The 21,846-nt window shown below is 41.8% G+C and overlaps 1 protein-coding gene across 3 annotated transcripts in view; it reads left to right on the top strand.

The window, feature by feature from the left end:
- The window catches only part of PROSER1 (proline and serine rich 1), an 85,734-nt gene extending 77,559 nt beyond the window's left edge, over positions 1–8,175 (top strand). For all 3 annotated transcript variants that reach the window (XM_073613276.1, XM_073613274.1, XM_073613277.1), the window contains 2 exons: positions 136–250; positions 4,041–8,175. In XM_073613276.1, the coding sequence (XP_073469377.1) occupies positions 136–250; positions 4,041–4,160 (235 nt within the window). In that variant the 3' untranslated portion in view covers positions 4,161–8,175. The remainder of the gene's footprint in view (positions 1–135; positions 251–4,040) is intronic.
- Positions 8,176–21,846: the final 13,671 nt, after the last annotated feature.

Genomic DNA, 21,846 nt, shown 5'->3' on the forward strand with positions numbered 1-21,846 from the left:
GTTCATAATTATCTTACGTGATTGTCTGTGTAGCATGTTCTGGTAAGCAGGTGGGTGCTATTAATACATTGGCATGTCTTCATCATGCAGCAGTTATACTTTATGATGTAACCCATGTTTGTTGTATTTCTATAGGCCATCAGCATTTCCTCTTCTTTCTCTCTCTGGTCTTCCTGGATTTCCCCAAAATCCCTCTCAATCCCTGCAAGGATTGCAGCAGACTGCAGCAGCTCAGACAGCATTGTTGCAGGTAGCCTACTGCTTAGTTTTCACATTTACTATAAAAGGATAAGTTCACATTTTTGTAAAAAAAAAAAATTTTAACCACTTAAGGACCAGCCTCGCTTTGGATTTTAGGTGTTTACATGTTTAAAACAGGTGTTTTTGCTAGAAAATTACTTAGAACCCCCAAACATTATATATATATATATATATATATATATATATATATATATATATATATATATATATATATATATATATATATATATATATATATATATATAAATATTTTTTTTTTTTTTTTTTTTTTTTCCTAACACCCTAGAGAATAAAATGGCGGTCGTTGCAAAAAGTTTTTGCACTGTATTTGTGCAGCGGTCTTATAAGTGCACTTTTTTTGGAAAAAAAAATCACTTTTTTGAATAAAAAAATAAGACAACAGTAAAGTTAGCCCAATTTTTTTTTATATTGTGAAAGATAATGTTATGCCAAGTAAATTAATACCCAACATGTCACGCTTCAAAATTGCACCCCCTCGTGGAATGGCGTCAAACTTTTACCCTCAAAAATCTCCAAAGGCGATGTTTAAAAAATTCTACAGGTTGCATGTTTTGCGTTACAGAGGAGGTCTAGGGCTAGAATTATTGCTCTCGCTCTACCGGTCGCGGCGATACCTCACATGTGTGGTTTGACCACTGTTTTCATATGCGGGCGCTACTCACATATGCGTTCGCTTCTGCACGCGAGCTCGTCGGGACGAGGTGTTTTTTAAAAAAAAAATTTTTATTTATTTTACATGATTTTATTTATTTTTACACAGTTTAAAAAAAAAAAAAGTGTCACTTTTATTCATATTACAAGGAATGTAAACATTCCTTGTAATAGAAAAAAAAGCATGACAGGACCTCCTAAATATGAGATCTGGGGTCAAAAAGACCTCAGATCTCATATTTACACTAAAATGCAATAAAAAAAAGTCATTTAAAAAAATGACATTGAAAAATATGTGCCTTTAAGACGTATAGGCGAAAGTGACATTTTGAAGTTGCTTCCGCCCAGCAGTGTCATAGAGACGAGTGGGCGCCATCTTAGCCTCACTTGTCTCCAGGCACAGAAGGGAGACGGACGCGATCTCCTCCACCGCTACCGACGGCTCCGGTAAGCAGCGGAGGGGGGGCTCCTCTCCCGCCACCGATAAAAGTGATCTTGCAGCGAATCCGCCGCAGAGACCACTTTTATCTTAAAGCTGACCGCCGCACAAAAACGGGGATACCGGGGTTATGGCAGCTAGCTGCCGCCATAATGATATCCGCTGCCAAAGTTTGGACGTACATCGTCGTGCGGCTGTTAATGTACACCCATCTTTTTGCAGGTAAAAAAAGTGCATTCATATATTTTTTTTTTTTTTTTTTAGATTGCAGCCTTTAACCACTTGCTGACCTGCTCACGTACATATACTGCAGCAGGTCCGCTCTCCTGCTCGAAGTGACATACCTGGTGCGTCGCTCCATGCAAGGAGGATGGTGCCGCGGGAGCGTGTGCGGGGGTCCCACAGACTCTGTCCGCCAACAGCCCGCAATCGTGGAGAGGGGCGGAACGGGGAACTGCCTATGTAAACAAGGCGATTCCCCGTTCTGCCTAGTGACATGACAGAGATCTACTGTTCCCAGTGATCAGGAACAGTGATCTGTCATGGTCCGGTAAGCCCATCCCCCTACAGTTAGAACTTGCTGAGGGAACACACTTAACCCCATGCTCGCCCCCTAGTGTTAACCCTTTCCCTGCCAGTGTCATTTTTACATTGATCAGTGCATTTTTATAGCACTGATCAATGTAATAATGTCACTGGTCCCCACAAAATGTAATTTGGGGTCAGATTCGTCCGCCGCAGTGTCGCAGTCCCGCTAAAAATCGCAGATCACCGCCATTACCAGCAAAGACAAAAAAAATCCCATAGTTTATAGACACGATAACTTTTGCACAAACCAATCAATGTACGCCTATTGCTATTTATTTTTTAATTTTTTTTCCAAAAATATGTAGAAGAATCTATATCGGCCTAAACTGATGAATACATTTTTTTTTCGGCTATGTATTATAGCAGATAGTAAAAAGAATTGTGTGTGTTTTTTTTTTTTTTTTTGTTTTATAGCACAAAAAATAAAAACCGCAGAGGTAATCAAATACCACCAAAAGCTCTATTTGTGGGTTAAAAATTTTTTTTTGGGTACAGTGTCGCACGAACGCACAATTGTCAGTTAAAGCGACGCAGTGCCGTATTGCAAAAAATGGCCTGGCCATTAAGGGCGCAAATCCAAAGTGGTTAAAGCATTGCACCTGTGATCAGCACGGGTGCAATGTGTGGCTCCTGCAGACATTTAGTAAGCTGCCTGTAACTCCGATGCAGGCAGTTACTGAATGGTAGGAAGAATCGATGGACTATGAGCCCGCTCAACAGCGCCCTTACAGTTCATTGAGAAATTTAAGTCGTCAGCTGCAATTCACAGAAAACTGTGAATGATGTAGTCGTGTGGGTGGAGCTCTGCACAAGAGCATGCTGTTTTCCAATTGTAACAGCTGGTACAGGGAGAAGATCCCCTGCTGGCTGTCACAAAGCGGGAGCACTGGTGGCAGGAGCTTGGTCACTTAGAGCATGTTACACCCTAAACGTGTGTGTAACATGTTCTTGAAGGGGAATTTTGCCCTAAAGGCACAGTGGTAAATTTAGATTATTGGGGTCTACTCGTAAGTAAAATATCTGTTTTGGGTGGATTGGCATGCTCAGATGTTTTCAATATATAAATGCTTACAGCAATGTGCAAACTATGCAGTAGCCAATAACATCAACATGTTTCTTACTTTCACAGTACCAAACAAAATCTGATGAAAGCAGTATTAAACCGCAGCAAAAGAAAATATTGGGCCTCGGGCAGTTTACGTTGTAATGTGCTAGTATGCCCCGCATACTAGTACATTATGATAGACTTGCCTGAAAATGAGGCCCTCCAGCAGCGCGATGTCACTGCGATAGGCGCTTCTTTGCTCGGTCTTCCTTCCGGGTTTGTGGGCTTCAGCACAATTTACAGCACGGGGCTCTGAAGGAGCTGCGTGGGTATGCTGTTCCTTCAGTGTGCATGCGTGGGTGATGTTACCGTTTTTGCTATTAAAGTAAACTTATTATATAAAAATCAACCAAGGGTGTTTACTCCCACTTTAATAGTTGTGTTACGGCATTTCAAGATCTGTTTCATGGGCTGTTTATCATTTAATGCTGAACACAATTTGACACAGCACTGTATATTAAATGTAAGCAGTGTAAGTACCTGGATTTGGTATCGGCCTCTTTCATTCTTTGCACAGCAGACCTTGTACTACAGGAGGTAGAAGCAGCAAATGCAGTCAGTTGCTAGTGCCTATGTATGAACAGGGGACATACTAATTAGGAGGAGAAAGCAGAGTAATGGAGAGATGATCATAACAGTTTGCTGCTTCACCTTTGTGTTCAGCGACATGGTTGCGGGTGGGAAGGAGAACTGGTAGCTTTTACAGAACTGAATCAGGGAAAAATCAGGTCTTCTGCCCTGGCATGCAGGGCTGTTCTGTGTGTTTAGAGCCGTGTAAATCTTAGAACTGGAATGAAGGAATTAGAAATCTTTGGGCAGGTAAAATGACACACTCGTATGTATTTCATCTGGGTATACTGTTTACTAGAGTTGTGCTTTAAGACCATCAGGTTTTAACCTGCTATATTATGAGGTAACTAATTAGTACACATAGTGTATGTGTGTGTTTTAACCAATTTATCTCTCTCTCTCCAGGCACATTCAGCTTCTCTAGAAGGATTTGCAGCACAGGCAGATGCTTTTGCTGGTTTCCCTACTGGACCTGGAACTCCCTTTCCTCTTCAGCCGGGGCTGCCTCAGCGTGGCTGGCAGTAACTTTAAAAGCATTCAACACAAAACAAGTTCTTCCATTCACGAATGCTGAGAAGCATAGCATAGGCCGTCAGTATTTTAAAACCCCTCTTAGCTTGTAGATTTCCATTTCTTCCTTCATGACAGACACATGCCTGAACATTGTGTGTTGGAACACTAGATATTTATTAGCAAATCCTGACCAAAAACCTCACAACCTTTTCAATACTGATCTTTTACAGATAAGGATAAATCTATTTTAATAGTTTTCTTTTTTCTTTTTTTTTTGTTCACGTTTTCATATTTTATTGAATGGGTAGTGATTTTATATACAGTTGTGGTGCTTTTAAAGTGTTGTTTGTTGTGGGATATGGAAAGAAGGCCATTATGAAGATGGACCTATCCATTTCCTAGGAGGTATCAGTGCATATGTCCCCAGTAAATTGTAATCTCAATAAAATTGCCCCACCAGTCGTCTGCCCCCCCCCCCCCCCCCCACTGAGTGTAGTTTTCAGATACCAGTTCTTCACCATCTACATTAGAAGTTTACTTTTAACATGATATAAGGGTTACATTTTATATGAACTGTACAGAAATCAAACATTTTATTGTCTTTTTCTCATTGGATATTTTAACAACTATTACTAGATGTGATCTTTTTAACTATAAGTGGAATTCCAGTCATTACCTAACTAATGCTAAACCTACTCCCACCCCTATTCTAAAGCTATTCTATCGGACCCTGTAAAGAAAAGATCGCTATACTTGCATCACTGACAGCTGAGCCTAGGAACGGACCAGAGAAGCTTCAGTATAGGTATAATTGCCTATACTGAAGCGGCCCCGGTCCAGTCCCATGCTGAGCAGTCAGTGGCGGCCTCTGTGTGCAGCACAGATGCCCCATAGTAAATCTATGGGTGACGTTGTCAGCCTTCAGCTCTCTCTCATGCACAGAAGATGCCGCTGGGGACCAGACCAGCTTCAGTTTAGGTGAGTATAGCGATCTTTTCTTTACAGGGTTCTGTATAGAATAGCTTTAGAATGGGGGTAGGGGTAGGTTTAGCATTAGATAATGACTGGAATTCCACTTTAAATTACTACAGGTGGCATAGTTTTACATACCTTTTTTCATGTCAGAAAATGAATGCATACTTAATAATTAAGTTAAGTTAATAACAATTAACTTTTGAAAGTAAAAAAAAAAAAAAATCAAACTGTAATAGCTATTAAGATTGGGTGAGTAATTTTATCATAGAGGCTATTAAAACAATATTCAGCATGCAAAAAACATATCTAGTGAAATCAATTAAAATAAACTTTGATCATGTGGTCATATTACCCAAAATAAAGATAAATTCAGGGTAATTTTGGTGGTATAACTAGTAGCAGTCATTCAGAACATATCTTTTATTAAAAAGTACAGTGAAGTGAAATCTGATTGGTTGGTACAAGCTACTTAACGTTGCATATCACCGCTGCTCATGGTGCAGCAGAATAAAGTCCAAGACAAATGTGCAAACAAAAATCAAATCGCAACCGATCATACCTCAGTTTACTGTAGTGAGATCATAAAAAAAAGTGGTTACAATGGTTTCCTAGCAGTTTACTATTTTGTATTGCCTTACTAATGAGCTTCTACTAAAACGCGTGCAGATGGTAATGTGCAACCAATCAGAAATCAGTCCTTCATTGGACTGACCATATACCCCTACACAGTACACGAATTGTAGTTTACCTAAAGGATCAAACTTCCAACGATACTATTGAAAACCAAACTTGTTTTGTAATTTGATGAACTTTGAATAAAATTATAAGTGCAATATTTAAATTGGATATATTTTAAATCATTGTAATAAGCATTTTCCGAGAATGTGTATAAATTGTACATCAAACGGTATTTGTGATGGCCTTTAAAAAGGCGTAAATGGCATGAATTGCAACCTTGTAAAATGTGATGAATAATAGAAAAGCAAATTTACTGAGAGGAAAACGACTACCCTTAAAACAACTGTATTTATACCTAATCTGGCCAGATAACAAAACCCTAGTTAATTTTTTTTTTAAAGTCCTAGCCCTTCTGTGAGAGAACGGTTATCGTTTATGGTGGCCCATACTGTCTAGCTACATGGGCACACATTTAAAAAAACACTTTTCACACAATACATGAAGCAGGAGCATCCTCTGTTCCTATGCTGTAAGTGCAAGTGTTATGGCAATGTTCCCAGATTTTATAGTCTAATCATCCTGTGCTGGGTTGCTTCCCCCCCATTCCAGGATAAAGGGCTCACTGGTTGTATATATGGTTTTAACAGTTCTTTATTTTAAACTAATATCATGATTTTTATTGAAATTGCAATGTAATTTATGACACTGTATAAATGATATTCTCTTTTGCTAATGAATTGTAGTTATAACAGTGTAAACTGCTAACTATGTAACCATTTGTAGAGAATATTTAACCATTACCAGCAGCCTCTATCTTTAGTGAAATCATGAAAAATTTAGAAGATCTTGCTGGTTTGCTGTAAGTTGCAACATTACTTTGTCCTTACAAGCATGTTTGTTTCACTGTTTCTCAGTGAAACATATGGGGTTAGTTTTTAAAAAAAAAAAAGAAAAGAAAAAAATCTGCTTATGGACGCCAGTCAGACCAACCAGAAGTCCTATTTCTAGTATAGACTAGAAATTAAAGGTAGCCATCTGATTAATTGTAGTTTATGATGCCTACAGGCATAAGATGATGGTCATCCAGTTCAGCAAGGTCCGGTGACTATCTCTTGACTGTGTGTTTTCAGCCAAGCCTCTACTGTTGTGTGTGTGTGTGTGTGTGGAACCTATATGGTCTACTCGGCTATTTTTTTTTTAAACTTCTCTATTGCCATTACCTTGAGCATTTCTAGAGTGCGTGTTTAAGGGGTTGAAGTTTTTAAAGATAGGATGGGTATTTTGGATAGAGTGGGAGCTGTAGAAGTTGGGGGTGTTAATTCTGGTGTTGAAACTTGGCTATGACATTTTATACTACACTAGGGGATGGGGCTGTCCAGCTACAACACAGCTCAAATACACATTTCCATATCAGCTCAACAAGTCAACTGTACTGCAGATTTGCATAGAAAGTTTCTGATCTGTTAAACCTTACATGAAAAAGGGACCAGAGGGCCCCAAATACTCGTGATCAGACTGCATAGTACTGTTGGATTAAACAGAATGTGTAACTGATCAACAACAGTGGAAGTATTCTCCCATTGCAGGCGTTGACGGCATACATTTGTAATGTTCACAACGGTTCAGAAAGGTAAAATATAGGGTTGAAAATGTGTTTGTCAATTTCACAAATATCACAAGGAACATAAGTTACAACTTGGTGACAACCGCTAGTAATCATGGGCAATGAGTCAGCCTGATGGCTATTGCCCGTAGCTTGACTCCCACTAACAATGTCTTGTAAGGGTTGACAACTGTGGTCTGTAGCGAGGAGTAGTTCTGGCTGGAGAGCCTTGATGTTCATAATAAAACTATATGGCGAAATAATTAGAAAATAAAAGGGATAAAGTGGGGAAGTGGCCCAAGTAAGGGCGTAGGTAGAGTGGGAGAGGGAAGTAAAGAAGGGGCAAAAAGATCGTAGAGGGGAGAGAAAGCTGCTGGGGAGATACTCGTAGATGGAGGTAAAGAATGGTCAGAGGGTGGGAACCCAATGGGTAGACACCTCAACCCTCCCTATGATTAGGCTGCGTATTAGGGTGACCCTGTCAGGAAGGATCGTAAGCATAGTTGTGAGGGTATCTGAAGCATAGAAAGGTAAAATATATATGAGATGTTCTGTTACTTTACCTCTATTCAGGGTATGATCTCTGAGAAGTTTTACTACAATATACAGAAACTACAGTTCTGTAAATAATTTGAGAAGCATTGTCCTTTGTGTATTGTATATTCATTTTTAGGTTCAAGCAACAAACTGTTTTTTAAATACTTTGTATGAAATAATGCACATCTAGTAACAATATAAGATATAATAAATTAGATCAATTTGTAAACTGAAGTTTTTTATGTCCTTTTTTTTTTTTTTTTTTTTCTTTTTAAGTGATAAAGACAGCTGTAGTAGGATTGGAGATGAAATTGTTTTCCTCCTTCTAGGAAAAACCTACCAGTATTGCTTTCAGTGGTGGGAGAGCACTAGCTGAGCTCCAAGCGGACAGCAGTGACCTATACAAAGGGCTCCCCATGCAAATCTAACGCTCAGTATGAATTTCCCTTGAATCTGACAAACACTAACCACCTTTAAAGTAAACCCGTCAGCCTCTTGCCTTACTGTCCTTAATACCTTAATGCCTAAGAGTAAAACAAAAATTGTATCCAGGTGGCTTATATCAGGACAAATTGGGCTTTCTTTTGGTCGTAAATGGTAATGGATAGCTCATGTTTGTTTTTTGTTTTTTTGTTTGTTTTTATCAAAGGAAAAGTGGCCCAAAATGGTAAAAAAAGTCTTGCTTTTATTGTTTACCACCAAAGAACAGCCCAAAATAAATTCTTCTGCTCCTAACTCTTGCAGTAATGTGTGTGTCGTTTTTTACCCGTAGTACAGCCCAGAAACAATGGTGTGCATTTTGCTTTTTTTTTTATCCTGCCTAAAACACACTAACGCAGACACTAATTTTTAAAAAAATATTTACTTTTAAATGCTACCCAAAATGTTGACTGTGACCTTTGGCCCCAACACTAACCCTGGCAAATCTTGTTTTTTTTTTTATTTTTTTTTTTTATTCTTTATATTTCTTTTTTTTTTTTTTTTTTTTCTACACACTTTGATTTGTTTACATTTTCCTCTACTGCAAAAATAGGAAGATACAACATATCTTTCTCTTCATTCAGTAAACACGGGCGGGCTCACCATGACTGAGTGCTGATAGTAAATCAGAGGCTATCACAGAGATCAGGTGACTTGGAACAGAAAGTCCTGGGTCCCGATGGTTGGTGTGAGAGCCCGGTCTCTGTGCTGGGAGCACACTCTGCGGCGCACTCCCAGCACAAAGGGAGATACGCATATATGTGGTCCCACGGAAAAAAGGCCACTTCTGTGAGGCTGCATATGTGTGTGTGGTCAGCAAGAAGCGGTTAATCAAGTTTGTATTTAGGGAGGTGCTCAAACTAACTTCCCTATTAGACCTCCTGTGTCACCTTCAGATTTGAATCTGGTGATCTCTATACTCCAGAGCCCCCCCTCCCCTTTGAGTTGATCAGAGATATTTCTTTGGGAGACCTGACTTGTAAGGTTGCCTTCCTAGTAGCTATTACATGTGTTAGGCATGGGCTAGTGTTTTTTCTTTTTCTTTTTCTTTTTCTTTTTTTTTTTTTTTCCTTTCAATTCAACAAAAGTATTGTCCTTTCTTTCATATGTCTGGTTTCAAAACACACCAAGGAGATTTTCCTATACTGCTTAGATGTTGTCAGGGTCTACTTGGCAGGCACGGCTTCCATTCAAAAAACGGTGTCCTTTTTCATCTTCTCTATACAGTGCCTTGAAAAAGTATTCATACCCCTTGAAATGTTCCACATTTTGTCATGTTACAACTAAAAACGTAAATGGATTTTATGTGATCGACCAACACAAAGTTGCACATAATTGTGAAGTGGAAAGAAAATGATAATAGTTAAACATTTTTTACAAATGTATATCTGAAGAGTGTGGCGTGCATTTGTATTCAGCCCCCCTTTACTCTGATACCCCTAATTAAAATCTAGTGGAACCAATTGCCTTCAGAAGTCACCTAATTAGTAAATAGAGTTCACCTGTGTGTAATTTTAATCTCAGTATAAAGTTCTGTGAAGCCCTTAGAGGTTTGTTAGAGAACCTTAATGAGCAAACAACATCACGAATGCCAAGGAACATACCAGACAGGTCAGGGATAAAGTTGTGGAGACGTTTAAAGCAGGATTAGGTTATGAAAAAAATCCCAAGCTTTGAACATCTCACAGAGCACTGTTCAATCCACCATCCAAAAATGGAAAGCGTATTGCACAACTGCAAACCTACCAAGACAAGGCCGTCTACCTAAACTGTCAGGCTGAGCAAGGAGAGCATTAATCAGAGAAGCAGCCAAGAGGCCCATGGTAACTCTGAAGGAGCTGCAGAGATCCACAGCTCAGGTGGCAAAATCTTTTCACAGGACAACCATTACTCGTGCACTCCACAAACCTAGCCTTTATGGAAGGGTGGCAAGAAGAAAGTGCCATTGTTGAAAGAAAGCTATAAGAAGTCCCATTTGGGAGGGGGCGCGACGCGAAACTGGAAGGTCGCATCTGAGCGGAGCTCCGAGGACAGCAGGGACTTCAGCGCCTTCCCTGCTGCCAGATAACTTCCCAAAGTGACTTTTAAACTACCTGCACCCCCGGGTGAACGAGCGGTGCATGCCGTCCTGCAGGTCTCGTCGCGGAAAACCAGCACAAAGGTCCTCTCCTCAGGGTCTGTGAGATATCAGGAAAGCCTCAAGATGGCACCGAGCCACAGCACGCTTCTGCCCCTGCATACAGCCCAGCGGCCCCTCCGGTGCACTCATCTGGAGACGATGAGTACACTCTGCAGCTCACCAAGGCAGACTTAGATGATAGCCTAGCTGCCATGTACACCAAGATTGCAGAGAAATTCCAGACTGAACTCCACAAATCCACTAACACTCTGCAGCAAGAGATAGCAGTTCTGGGAGGCAGAACTGATCTCTTAAAGACAAAACAAGATGTGCAACTTGCATACACTGACCTCCGCAGCGATCACAAATCCCTTACAGAATCTGTCTCCCAGCTCCAGGCCCACTTGGAGGACCTGGACAACAGAAACAGATGGAACAATTTGAGGATTAGAGGGGTCCCTGACGTGGTCACTGATTTAAACCCGGCCATTCACAAGTTGTTCCAGTCCCTGCTGGCTGCTTTTGCATGCTACAGGATTCACAGAGCCCTTCGCCCCAAACCACCTGATAACAAGCCAACCACGGATATTATTTTATGCCTTAAGTATTACCTAGTGAAGGAGGAGATCCTTAGGGCTTCCAGCAATACCCCCAACATTTTGCTGGACAATATCAGCATTCAAATTTTCCCTGACATATCCCCGGCCACTCTGGATAAACGCCGCAAGCTAAAGGAGATCACCACGACACTCCAAAGAGGCAAGAATCCGTTATAGGTGGGGATTCCCCTTTAAACTCCAAGTCCCACATAATGGAACTACATACACTGTGGTCACCATCCAAGAAGGGAAGGAGCTCCTGGTCAAGCTGGGCCTATTGGCTAAAGAAGATCTTCCTAGGATGCCCTCCACCCCCTGCCCCTCAGCCATCTGGGCAACCCCTTCGCCGCAGAAGACAGAGGCAGTATCTCAGGGGCCGCATGAACTGATCTATCACCGCTTTCTTCTTACTCCGGATCCTACACCCTTTTATCCCTTCATGACTTGGGACTTCACCTTTGACACATATGGGGGTGGTGACATTTGACTGGCTCTCTTCATTATCTGAGCCCCCCCCCCCCCCCCCCCCATGCAGTTTGTTTACTCCTCACTGCACCATTTTTCAACCTGACTGCTCCCCGCTGTGCAGGCGCACAGTAGCACCTATTTGGTTGTCCCCCACTCTTGCTAAAACCCACAGGAAGAAGAAAAGAAGTTGGAAGACACTTTCGCTCTCTTTTCCAGAACAGTACTTTTGGGTTTTTATTTTTTGTTTCCCAACAGGTTGTCTAGAGTGTTGGACACTATTGTCCTATTGTTCAGGTAGTTTTACTTCTGACAGGTTATTGCATTATCCTACTGTCGGGAAGGTCGATCCCCTCCCAACCCCAATGGTTTATACTTGTTTCATTTTGTTTTATTTTTCAATCTTTTTTTGGTTACGGGACTTTTTTTTTTTTTTTTTTATTGCACTAATTTTTTGATTGCACTAATTATGCAGAATTAGCTATTATTGCCCTTATGGTTCATCCTAGCTGTGGCTCTAATTTGGGTACTATAACCCCACATAACCTAGACGCTCTCACCCCATCTGGGTGGGGGTAATGATTGCCTGCTCCTTGGGACCCTCCCCTAATCACCCATGCTTATTTGGCCACCCTCATTCAAAATGGGTAATAAAATAATTTCCCACAATGTCAGGGGCTTTAATTCCCCCCAAAAGAGGAAAAAAGCTTTTTAGAACCTCTAAACGCCTACAGGCAGACATCATACTCTTACAGGAGACCCATTTCCCTGAAGCCAATCACCCCACATACTTTGACAGATCATACGGCCTAGGGCACTATACTACGTTGGGGTCCAGGTCCCGAGGAGTGGCGATATTTGTTAAAAATAACATATTGTTTTATGTTGTGAGCACTTACAAAGATCCAGCTAGTAGGTTTATCGTTCTTCAAGGTTCTTTGCAAGGGAAGAAGGTTACAATAGCTAACGTGTACGACAATAGCTAACGTGTACGCCCCTAATGATTCTCAGGCAACCTTTTTTTAAAGCTTTTTTTCCAGATCTTGATTAAATATAACTCCCCACATTTACTGCTTGGGGGAGACTTTAACTTGGTGGCACACTCAGCTCTGGATAGTAGCAGGGCTGGAAGTGCCATTAACGCCTTCCCCAAAACCCTGAAAACGCTGCTGCACTCACACAATTTGGTGGACTCCTTGAGGGCGCATAATGTGGGTGCCCGAGAGTATACATTTTATTCCCACCCCCATGACAGCTATTCCAGATTGGATTATCTGTTTTGTACCCCTATACTCCTCGCAAACTCTACCACTGCAGCTATTCATTCTTGCCCGTGATCAGACCACCAGGTAGTCTCCCTAAACATCTCCCACATAGGCCTTAAGCCTTCCGTTGCAGGCTGGACGCTAAATGAGTCCCTCCTCACAGACCCAATTCTGGCATCCCAAATTTCAAAACAGATGGAAGAATATTTTGCCACCAATAATACAAATGCCATCTCTCCTACAGTCTTATGGGTGGCCCATACAGTAGTAATTAGAGGACACCTGATCCAAATCTCTGCAGATAGGAAAAAACAGAGATTGGAAGACATACCCAGACTCACTGCAGAACTTGGTTATACCACCTACACCCCCAAAGTCACGCCCCTGATCTACTACAGCAAATTAATACCAACAGACTGGAACTTGATAAAATCCTTTCCAGACAGACAGAGAAAGCTCTGAGATGGTGGGAGAGCCATATTCCTGTTACACAGTAATTCATCCAACCCCCCACACTTAGCTAAGAAATCCCAGCGGTAACTTAGTCTCTCACCCTTCAGAGGTACTGCAGATTTTCTCTAAATTTTACACGGAACTACTCTCCCCTCCATCCTCCCCCCCTGACCCCGCCCTGCAAACTGGGCTCGATGACTTACCTCTTCCTGCCCTAACACAAGTACACCTCCAGGAGCTGAACGCTCCTTGCTCTGACTCCAAACTAATTATTGTCATCAAATCTTTAAAACCCTCCAAAACCCCTGGCCCAGATGGATACTCAGCCCCATATTATAAGAAATTCCAAGGTAATTTAATCCCATACCTAAAATCTCTCTTCAACCATATTTTTAAGGGCAACACTTTCCCAGACGACGTGCTTCTGATGAACATGTCTCTGATTCCGAAAGACCACTCCCTACCCCAAAACTATAGGCCACTCTCGGTCATCAACACCGATTTGAAGATCTTTGGACACATTTTAGCAGACAGACTCTCAAATATCATTACTTCCTTAATCTCCCCAGACCAAACAGGATTTATCCCAACCAGACAAATCACTGACAACATCAGACTTGCTTTTAACATCATACAAGACGCTGATCTACATTCTCGCAGGGTGCTTCACCTGAGCCTTGATATCCACAAGGCGTTCGATAGCGTATTATGGTCATACCTTGAACTAACCCTTGAGAAATTTTGGCTTTTTGGGGGACTTTGTCCACGGATTCCAAGCACTTTACCATCACATACGCACACGGATTAGACTTCCGGGGTGTAACTCCAAATCCCTCACATTAGGCAGAGGGACAAGGCAAGGGTGCCCCCTGTCACCACTTTTATTTGCCCTTGCCATCGAGCCCCTTGCCCGCTCAATCAGCCTAGACCCCGATATCAAGGGATATACAAAGGGAGACCAGGAGTTCAAACTTGGCTTATACACGGATGATGTCCTTATGTTCCTGACTGATCCAATAGTTTCAATGCCGAATCTTAACTCCACCCTACGCACCTTCCAAGATATTTCGGGACCAGGGGTTAACCTTTCCAAATGCTCTGCCCTTCCACTAAACTTCCCCCAAAACATAACCTTCCCTATCCAATCCAATTTTGGCTTTTCCATGGATGGACAGATGCTACCCTATCTAGGCATTAAATTGGCCCCTACGCTCCATAGACTATACATCACCAATTACCCGCCAGCATCTATTCGTACTGCTGCATACATGAAGCCCATACCATATCACATTCTTAGGCAGAACTCAGGCAGTGAAAATGTCTATTCTCCATAAACTATTATTTTTTTTCAGAGCCCTCCCCAATTATGTCACGCCAGACGATTGACCTTATTCAATAAGACGTAAACAAATTTGTTTGGCAGAATAAAAAAACCCCGCCTGAGCAGGAAAATGATATATAGACTGAGAGCCATGGGCAGGCTGGGATTACCGAACCTCTGGCTATACTACCTCTCTGCCAGACTATTACATTTGGCTCAATGGCACCCCCCCCCCCCCCACGGTATCCCCTGGCTCCGTGTGTGTGTGGGGGGGGGTGTCCCCTATCCCCTTTGAGCAGATTTCAATAGCCCCATATTTTCTCCCCGGATTATTATGGGCTATATCAATTCGCCCCAAGGATATTTCCACGTTAAACGCAGTAGTGGGACAGTCCCTGCACCAGGTTGGCATCCTATGTTGAGGACCTCACATTCCATTCAGCATTCCGCAACCCTCATGATTTCACCCTATGGATCTCGAAAGACCTTATTACCCTAGACTCTTCACAGAAGGAGGGGGTAATCTGCTCTTTCTTATCACTACAAACTTCCCATTCTCTACCCAAGACAGAATTTTACAAATATCTACAAATCAGACATTTCTTCAATTCTCACTACTCCAGGAATGTAACTAACCCCGTTACAACATACGAAGACCTCTGCGTCCCCACGTCTAGAGACAAGGGGACAATCTCCCTATTATATAATTACCTGGGCGGCCTCGGCCTTCCCTGGCTTTCCTGGAAGAATGGTCCGACAGGATATCCAATATGCATAAATGCACAAAATCTGTGGCAATGAAGGAGACAGTGGTGAAACTACATACGAGATGGTACTATACCCCCTCTAATTTACTCAAATTTTTCCCCACTGTTTCCAAAAACTGCTTCAGAGGTTGTCCTGAGAAAGGGATTCACTTGCATATTTTCTGGAGTTGTATAACTCTGGGGGACTTATGGCAAAAAGTAGCCTCCAAGGTTACAGGAGTATTGACGAATTTGACTCATCAGATGTGCTTATTTTTCGTAGAAATTCATGGAGCCTCCCCCCCTGAACAAAAACTAGACCACACGCTCTTTAGTGCGGTCCACTGGACTATCTCTTTGTTTTGGCGTACTCCAGGGGTCCCATGGGATCAGGTCCTTAAGCGTATGGCGGCCATACAGCTCATGGAGAAAGTTTTTCACACTATCATGGACACCATGCACATCTATGAGTTGAAATGGAAGGCTTGGGCCTCCTGATCGCACATAGAACACTTTAGCCCTACCAAGGCATAACCCCCTACTCAAACTGCATTGTTGACAGCCTTTTCCAGACTGGTTTCCCGTAACCTCCTTTCTTTTTTTATTTCGGTTATTGGTTTATGAGGTTTTTTTTTTTTTTTTTTTTTTTTTTTTTTTTTTTTAATGGTTTGTTCTTATTTCATCTGTTATTTCTGTAGCAGAAGTGTCACGGCAACGTGGAGATGCCAGTGTTAATTTCGTCGACTAAAACATTTTAGTCGACTAAATGAATACTATTTTAGTCGACTAAAATACAACTAAAACAACTGAGATGACTAAAATATGACTAAAACTAAAATGGCATTTTAGTCAAAAGACTAAAATGGGACTAAAACTAAAATGCCATTTTAGTCAAAAGACTAAAACTAAATTTGACTTTAAAATTAACACTGGTCTGTAGTGCATGTTCATACCTCAATACTAGGGGTGCAATGGATCGTCACCGATCCGTGATCCGAACGGGTCAACCTGTTCGGATCGGCACACCACGCGATCCGCAGAGTGCACCGCTGCCTCGGCCTTAGGAAAGGCCGCGGCTTCGGCCCAGCTCCGGAGCGGCGGCCATCTTGGTACACCCAGCAGCGGCGGTGAGCTGCGCGCTGACGTCATTACCCCTCTAGCCGGTGTAACGACATATTCAGCGACCCATTGCAGTTTGCTACGGAAGTGACGTCCTGTCGCCGCCATCTTGCTACACCCCACACTCGTCCACAGTAAGGATACACTAAGAAGGGGGAAGGCGGACATGTTGTTACACCCACTGGAGTTTTGCATTTTACACGTATTTATAACAGTAAAGTCAGTTTATATAGTGAAATACAGGACTTACAACTCCGTCTGACTACTAAGATCTTGAATTTTAAAAGCAGCGTCAGCCCTGCTCATCTCACAGGTTTGCTAATCTGAAGTTCGCTGCTTTTAAAATTCGACATGAGTGGGGGAGATGTCCATTACAGTGGGGGAGATGACGTGGATATTACAGCAGTGGGGGATATTGTGGATAATACAGCGTGGAGATTTTTTTTTTTTTTTTTGCTAATCCGAAATATGATCCGATCCGTGACTCTGATCTGAACCGTGAGTTTTTTGATCCGTTGCACCCCTACTCAATACCATAAATAATAACACATTAGATTTTTCACTCCAGCAGTATATAATGAGTTTGGAAATTGTAGAGAAATGTTAAATAACGCCTTACACCCATTAGATTTTAGACGACTGAGTTTGTCGACTAAAATGTACTGGAGATTTTAGTCGACTATAACGTAGAACATTTTGGTCGACTAAAACTAACAATTGCAGAAGACTAAAATGGGACTAAAACTAAAATGCCATTTTAGTCCTAAGACTAAAACTAAATCGAAATTTGCTGCCAAAATTAACACTGGGAGATGCCCACTAAACCCCTAGTTAGCTTTAACGTTTCTCACACTAGGCGGTCTCCCCATGTAGACCATTATATGTGACAATTTAGCTGTAAGCGAATCACAATGGTCCCAGTTAGTAAGCGTATCACTTAACTTTGCTAATAGTACCTCATTACTACTGTTTATATACCTTGTTTACATATTCTATGTTTCACTCTCTGTAAATGACGCTTATTGTTACGACACTTTATTCTCCAAAAAAATCGTTTGTATTAAAAAAAAAAAAAAAAAGTCCCTTTTGCAGTTTGCGAGAAGCCATGTGGGGGACATGGCAAACATGTGGAAGAAGGTGCTCTGGTCAGATGAGACCAATATTGTACTTTTTGGCCTAAAAGCAAAACATTATGTGTGGTAGAAACACTGCACATCACCCTGAACACACCATCCCCACCGTGAAACGTGGTGGTAGCATCATGTTGTGGGGATGCTTTTCTTCAGCAGGGACAGGGAAGCTGGTGATGGGAAGATGGATGGAGCTAAATACAGGGCAATCTTAGAAGAAAACCTGAAATTCCCCGTACACACGATAGGATTTTCCGACGGAAAATGTTCTATGGGAGCTTGTTGTCGGAAATTCGTGTGTAGGCTCCATCGGACAATTTTCCATCGGAATTTCCGTCACACAAAATTTGAGAGCTGGTTCTCAAATTTTCCAACAACAAAATCCGTTGTCGTAAATTCCGATCGTGTGTACACAGTTCCGACACACAAAGTTCCACGCATGCTCGGAATCGAGCAGAAGAGCCGCACTGGCTATTGAACTTCATTTTTCTCGGCTCATCGTACGTGTTGTACGTCACCGCGTTCTTGACGTTCGGAATTTCTGACAAGATTTGTGTGACCGTGTATGCAAGACAAGTTTGAGCCAACATCCGTCGGACAAAAAACATGGATTTTGTTGTCGGAATGTGCGATCGTGTGTACGCAGCATTAGGGTCTGCAAAAGACTTGAGACTGGGCCGGAGGTTTACCTTCCAGCAGGACAAGAACCCTAAACATACAGCCAGAGCTACAATGGAATGGTTTGGATCAAAGCATATTCATGTATTAGAATGGCCCAAAGTCCAGACCTAAATCCAATTGAGAATCTGTGGCAGGACATGAACATTGCTGTTCACAGACGCTCTCCATCCAATCTGACAAAGCTTGAGCTATTTTGCAAAGAAGAATGGGCAAGTCCAGACCTCCATTCAATTGAGAATCTGTGGCAAGACTTGGAAAAGTAAATTCCAAATAAAACTAAATTGTAAAGTTTTCAAAGTCCAAAAAACACACGGCTTAATAAATGGCTAAAGTAAAGGAAAAAAAAAACATTTTCCTCCACCATGTGAAAAGCCACCGACTCAGGTCAAAATGTACTCTTACCGCAGAGTATGGACCCTCTAATTATGGAAGGTCACATAAGCCTTAGTGAATCCACCACTGATTATAATCCAAGGATCACAAAAGTCGATGGTATACGTCACATACACAGCTCCTGCTAATCTGGTCATCCAAGTTTTTCTAGTGGTCTACCCAATAAAGAGAGAAGGAGCTCCAATAGTGTAAAACCTTCTACAAATAATTTATTGAACTGAAATATTGCACTTACATGTTTCCAAAGAAATACAGGCAAAACACATGAACAGCAGCAATCGGGAACAAGTTGGGATATCTTCACCCGACCAGTTTCGTCACAAGTGGCCTTCCAGGGCATTTCCTTTTTTCAGAATGTCTCATAGATGTACAAAACCCCAACGCAAAATATCTTTTACATTACATATGTTTTTCTGAGCACAGAACATAACCTTATGTAACACCTTTTGTCTAAACCTACCTTAGAGAAGAACTTTAAAATAGTTGGATGTCCTAGAAAGCAGTTGATGAGTTGAGTTGATCAAAATCATGTAATGTACAGCATAGCTTACAAACTTCAACAGTCAAGACTATGGAATGCATAGCATTAATAGAAACGCCTGATGCATAAAGCACGGTAAAACCCCTCCATGGATTTTTTGACAGGCAGACATGGTAAATGTTGGTAAAAAAATATATATCCTCCCTGGAGTACGGTAGGGTGGGCGCACACCCGTCGGTGGCGTGATGGCGTGGGATGTGGCTCTGCCGACCCACCTCTTTCTAGGTGGGACATGGCTGCATCACACGCCCTTAGGTCGAGGGATCCATGATGGGCGCCGGATGGCCAGATTTAGGCACCAGCATTTCCATCTTGCCTTATCAGCTGTCCCATATTATTCAATTGGGAATTGAATGATCAAGCCCTCCAGCTGGGTATATCTGCTCCTTCCTGTAGCACACAACTGGGAGTAGGTTGCACTGGAGCGGACTGTGGAGACTAAGGTATGCGGAACTATGAGGCAAACTTTTTTGATTTCAAACATGAGAGATGTAACTGGATACTAGCCAGATTTAATCTATAAGTACCTTGCCATATTAACAACTCTTTATATCTGCTTTATCTATACAGATGAGCATCATATTAAACTTTCCAACGACCGATTACTGACTGGCTGTTTGGCATTACATGGTGGGAGCCTTTGCTCCCTTACCTGGTGTCCCTGTATGTGCAGCCTTGGACTCATTTGATTTGGTTGAGTTGGTGCTTTATGCACCAGGTGTTTTTTGTTCATGTTTTCATTTGGATTTGACAGACCAATTCCTGCCATACACATACCAATCCCTCAATCCCAATTTAACATAGAGAGCAGTGGTCAGAACTATGTATGGGGTATGCACTGTACTGAGTGGTTAATGTAATGCTCCCAGCTAAGTGTGCACCAGAGACCAAATAAAAATCACAACAGTTGTTGCTCACTGAAAAAATATGATATAAATGCAAGTTGTAAATTTTCAAATGCTATACAGTGGCTCAACCGGATTTTTTGCAGTGTTACTAGCATGCTAGATTAACCGCTTGCCGACCAGCCACTGTTGTTATACGGCGGCAGGTCGGCTCTCCTGTGCAAATCACCATAGCTGTATGGTGGCTTGTTGTCCACAAGCGATCCGTGATCGCGTTGTACAGAGGCAAAATGGGGATCTGCCTTTGTAAACAAGGCAGATCCCCATTCTGACAGAAGACATGTCAGATCTTCTGTTTCCAGTGATCGGGAACAGTGATCTCTGTCATGTCCCTGCCGGCCCATCCCTCCTACAGTTAGAACACACTGAGGGAACACATTTAACCCCTTGATCGCCCCCTACTGTTAACCCCTTCCCTGCTAGTGTCATTTTTACATCGATCAGTGCATTTTTATAGCACTGATCAATGTAGTAATGTCACTGGTCCCCAAAAAGTGTCTTTTGGGGTCAGATTTGTCCACCGCGATGTCGCAGTCCCGCTAAAAATCGCAGATCGCTGCCATTACCAGTAAAAAAATAAAAATAAAGTCCCTAAATCTATCCCATAGTTTGTAGACGTGATAAACCAATCAATATACTCCTACTGCGATTTTTTTTTTTTTTTTTTTTTACCAAAAATATGTAGAAGAATGTATATTGGCCTAAACTGATGAATAAATTATTTTTGGGGTTTTTTTTGGATATGTATTATAGCAAAAAGTAAAAAAAATATTTTTTTGTTTTTTCAAAATTGTCGCTCTTTGTTTATAGCACAAAAAATAAAAACTGCAGAGGTGATCAAATACCACCAAAAGAAAGCTCTATTTGTGGAAAAAAAAGGACGTCAATTTTGTTTGGGTACAACTTTGCATGACTGCGCAATTGTCAGTTAAAGCATTGCAGTGCCGTATCGCAAAAAATGGCCTGTTCATTAAAGTGGCAAATCCTTCCGGGGCTGAAGTGGTTAATGTAAAGTAGCCACAGGCAAGGAAATAGAAAATTTCACATTATTACAAGAAATACATGGAATAGCTTCCCCTTTCATTGGTATTGGTGGTTATAGTACCTACATTGAATTGGTTTTCAGTGGTGTAATACCCTCGTTACATTGATACTAGTAGTGTAGTGCTTCATGATATTGGCGCGGTCAATGGATTTTTTACCTGAGAGCAGAAAGGCTCTTTGTCCTGCCCTGCAGGCTCTGGTACTGCTGAATGACAAAGGCATCAGGACTATGCAGACCCTGTCAGGAAGGAGATCTCTCTACCTAGCAGTACCTGTATGCTAGATGGCGCTTGTTAGATCTGGGGAACTTAACAGAAGAAGGGCTTACCTGGTCTAGTAATGTCCATGCTGGGGAAGTCGTGCTAATGCTCAGGTCAATGGGTTAGACCAGTGGTCATCAACCCAGTCCTCAGGGCCCACTAACAGGCCAGGTTGTATGTATTACCTTGGGGATGCAGACTAGAATACTGCAATCACTGAGCAGCAAATGATATCACATGTGATTTATTTCAGTTTTCTTGCAAACCTGGCCTGTTAGTGGGCCCTGAGGACAGGGTTGATGACCACTGGGTTAGACTCAGAAGAATAGCCTTTATACTTACCTGTCCCACCACCTATTCCTCAAATCTTTGCTGTGTTGCAGA

Source organism: Aquarana catesbeiana, linkage group LG02 (assembly GCF_042186555.1).
Source record: "Aquarana catesbeiana isolate 2022-GZ linkage group LG02, ASM4218655v1, whole genome shotgun sequence".
In the NCBI taxonomy this organism is placed as follows: Eukaryota; Metazoa; Chordata; class Amphibia; order Anura; family Ranidae; genus Aquarana; species Aquarana catesbeiana.